This window comes from Gastrolobium bilobum, unplaced genomic scaffold (genome assembly GCF_033153095.1).
Source record: "Gastrolobium bilobum isolate Gb01-03AN ecotype WA unplaced genomic scaffold, APGP_CSIRO_Gbil_v1 utg17247, whole genome shotgun sequence".
NCBI classification, from domain to species: domain Eukaryota; kingdom Viridiplantae; phylum Streptophyta; class Magnoliopsida; order Fabales; family Fabaceae; genus Gastrolobium; species Gastrolobium bilobum.
Window position 1 is genome coordinate 1 of NW_026899454.1, and position 2,738 is coordinate 2,738.

The 2,738-nt window shown below is 37.1% G+C and overlaps 1 protein-coding gene across 1 annotated transcript; it reads right to left on the reverse strand.

The window, feature by feature from the left end:
* Nucleotides 1–110: 110 nt before the first annotated feature.
* LOC133290516 (protein Ycf2-like) lies at nucleotides 111–726 on the reverse strand (the record flags this gene model as incomplete). Its single annotated transcript, XM_061488606.1, has 1 exon — nucleotides 111–726. A coding segment is annotated over exon 1 (616 nt), but the record flags the coding sequence as incomplete, so codon positions are not given.
* Nucleotides 727–2,738: the final 2,012 nt, after the last annotated feature.

Consider the following 2,738-nt stretch of genomic DNA (forward strand, 5'->3'; position numbering starts at 1 on the left):
ACCCAAGGAGTGAGGTAACAACCTCATTCTCATGCTCTCCTCTGTTACACCCTCGGCTTTAAAATTATCACAAATATCTTGGAATGTTGTGAGGTGTGTGTAAGGAGCACAATTTTGCAAAGAAATAGCCCGCTTGTTTCTCAAGAAGAGATGGGAAATATGCTCAATATCATTTGATTGAATAGTTGACCCAGCCTCTTGTTGTTTGACGAAACCCTCCACTTCAATTGGTATTTTTTCACGAAAAGCAAACATGAGATAATAAATCCAGTCTTTCGCTAAGATTTCGAATAGCTGTCCCGAATTCAAGTTGATTATGTTTCGCCTCTTCCTCGGAGAAAGACGATCAAACAATTCCCAATCACGGTCCCTGCGGATCGGATCATCCATATAATATACAAACAGAAACTCCAGATATTGGATCTCTTTCTCTTTGAATGATATCTCAATTTCAGCGACGGTTTCATTAGATATCTTAGAACTAGAAACTCTATTTTTTCTGATCCAGTTCCTCCACCACCGCGAACCCCAGTTAGATTCAGGCATGATACACTTTTTAGTTATTGGGAGAACCCGAGTACTCTCTTTTGGGTCCAGGAAAGAGCTCTCGGAGATCTTTTTTCCTTTTGGAAGATACAGGAGCGGAACAATAAACCTATTGATATTGGAAGACTCAAAAGATTCTTCCAATGTATCATTATCATTTCCGGGTCCAATGGAATTCATAGGTATAGGATATGAATAAGGATGTGAATAAGGAATCAAAGGGTATTTCAAGATACATTACTCAAAAGAATCGACACAATACGCCCAGTCGATTGGAATTGAAAAAATTCTGCCCCTGCTGTTGCAAACATATGATTCACGCTGAGATAAAGAAATAGAGAAAATGGATTACTTGTTTGTCACCCTTCCCAGGAACGTGAAAAATGATCTATTTTTAATATATATCTTCTATATATGTATATGTCAGATTCTATTTCTATTATAGAAAAAAATCTTCTAGAAAATAGATTTCATTGGATAACAACCTATATTTTATTCATATGGTAAATCTAGTAATAATTTAAATAGACCTAAAAAATTCCTTTTTTGAAAAAAAAAGTGTATTTTTAGGATAGGAATTAAAAATCATGGATAAATCTAAGCGACTCTTTCTTAAATCCAAGCGATCTTTTCGTAGGCGTTTGCCCCCGATCCAATCGGGGGATCGAATTGATTATAAAAACATGAGTTTAATTAATCGATTTATTAGTGAACAAGGAAAAATATTATCTAGACGTGTGAATAGATTGAACTTAAAACAACAACGATTAATTACGATTGCTATAAAACAAAGGGTATTTCAAGATACAAAGGATGTGAATAACTGTTCTTCTGCAGGGAGTCTATTGAAGACCCCTGCTTCCCTAATCATATGGAACATGATAGGTTTTAGTTCAAAATTTGGTGCTACACGGGGAAGGATTACTCCCCTATCTGGTCTGTTCCTGAAAGGAGCAACCAAAGTTTTGAAGTTCTGTTCACGGGGAACCTCTTCATTGTTATTATTATGATCAGCCATGTTTTTAGGAAATCTTTTCCTGAGGTTCCTTCTCCTCCTATGGAGTGTGCGTTCTGGCTCAGGATCAAAGAGAAACTCAGGTACTTCAATGGAGTGGTTAGAGTCTGTTTCAAACTCTTCACTCATAAACCAATAGCACAGGGCATATATATGCACAGCAGATTCAGTGATAAAGAAAAAAAATATAAAAGTAAAGTCATATATACAGTATATGTGTTAGAAAACAATGATAAGAACAACAGTTAGTGTTTCTATCCCCGGCAACGGCGCCAAAAACTTGTTGGGTGGTTTGCTGATGGTGGAAAAATATAAGTTCTGATAGGGTACGTTCTTCTGTTCTTGCAAAACACAGATTCGTCCCTCAGTTCCAACCCAAGTGCGCAAGTGCACGCATCAAGTAATAAAGGGAGTATTAATGCCCAAATTATCGTTCCCACGAGGATAGAGTGCTAATTATTGTTTTATCACTGTTTATAAAGAGTGAAAATGAGAAGAAAAGTTAGTAAATGAACTGTCTGGTCAAACGTTCCCTACTGTCTTGACAACGTTCCACAGGAACAGTAGGTTCAACCTGATGGCAAACAGTTGCTCGCTGCGTTATGTATGTGATCCTTCCTATTTAGAAGAAGGTGAGGTAATAATCATTGGAGATTTTATAAGTACTAAATAAAATAAAATAAAATTACTAAAACAGAAATAACTATAATCAAGAGACAACAGGGTGGTGGTTAAAACAGTTTAACAGAAGGAACAGATTCACTGCTTCACTCTTTAAGGGGCTGTTTTCTCTGCTCAAGACTTAGCACCTTTTGGCTTTGTCCCAGTTTCTTTGCCTGCCAACTCTGATTCCTCAGCTCATGGTCTAGATGGCTCACAAGTTTCCATATTCCTATGGCTCCCTTGACTCCAACAGGTACTTAGTTCAGAACCTTAAAATGGACGAGTTGGCCCCTTATTCCTAAGGTGACCAGTAGCGTTTTTTCCATGACATATCTACCTTCCCCCAATGGCTAAGCTGTCTGAAATTCCTTCCTTATGGAAGTTCCTTTTCAGTATGTACCCAATTTCCATTGGCGCACAATGAATATAATTATTCTCAACTGAGATCACATAGACTTGAGATTCAGTCAAGAGATAACGATTGGAACGAAGAGAAAAACACTTATATTAATTT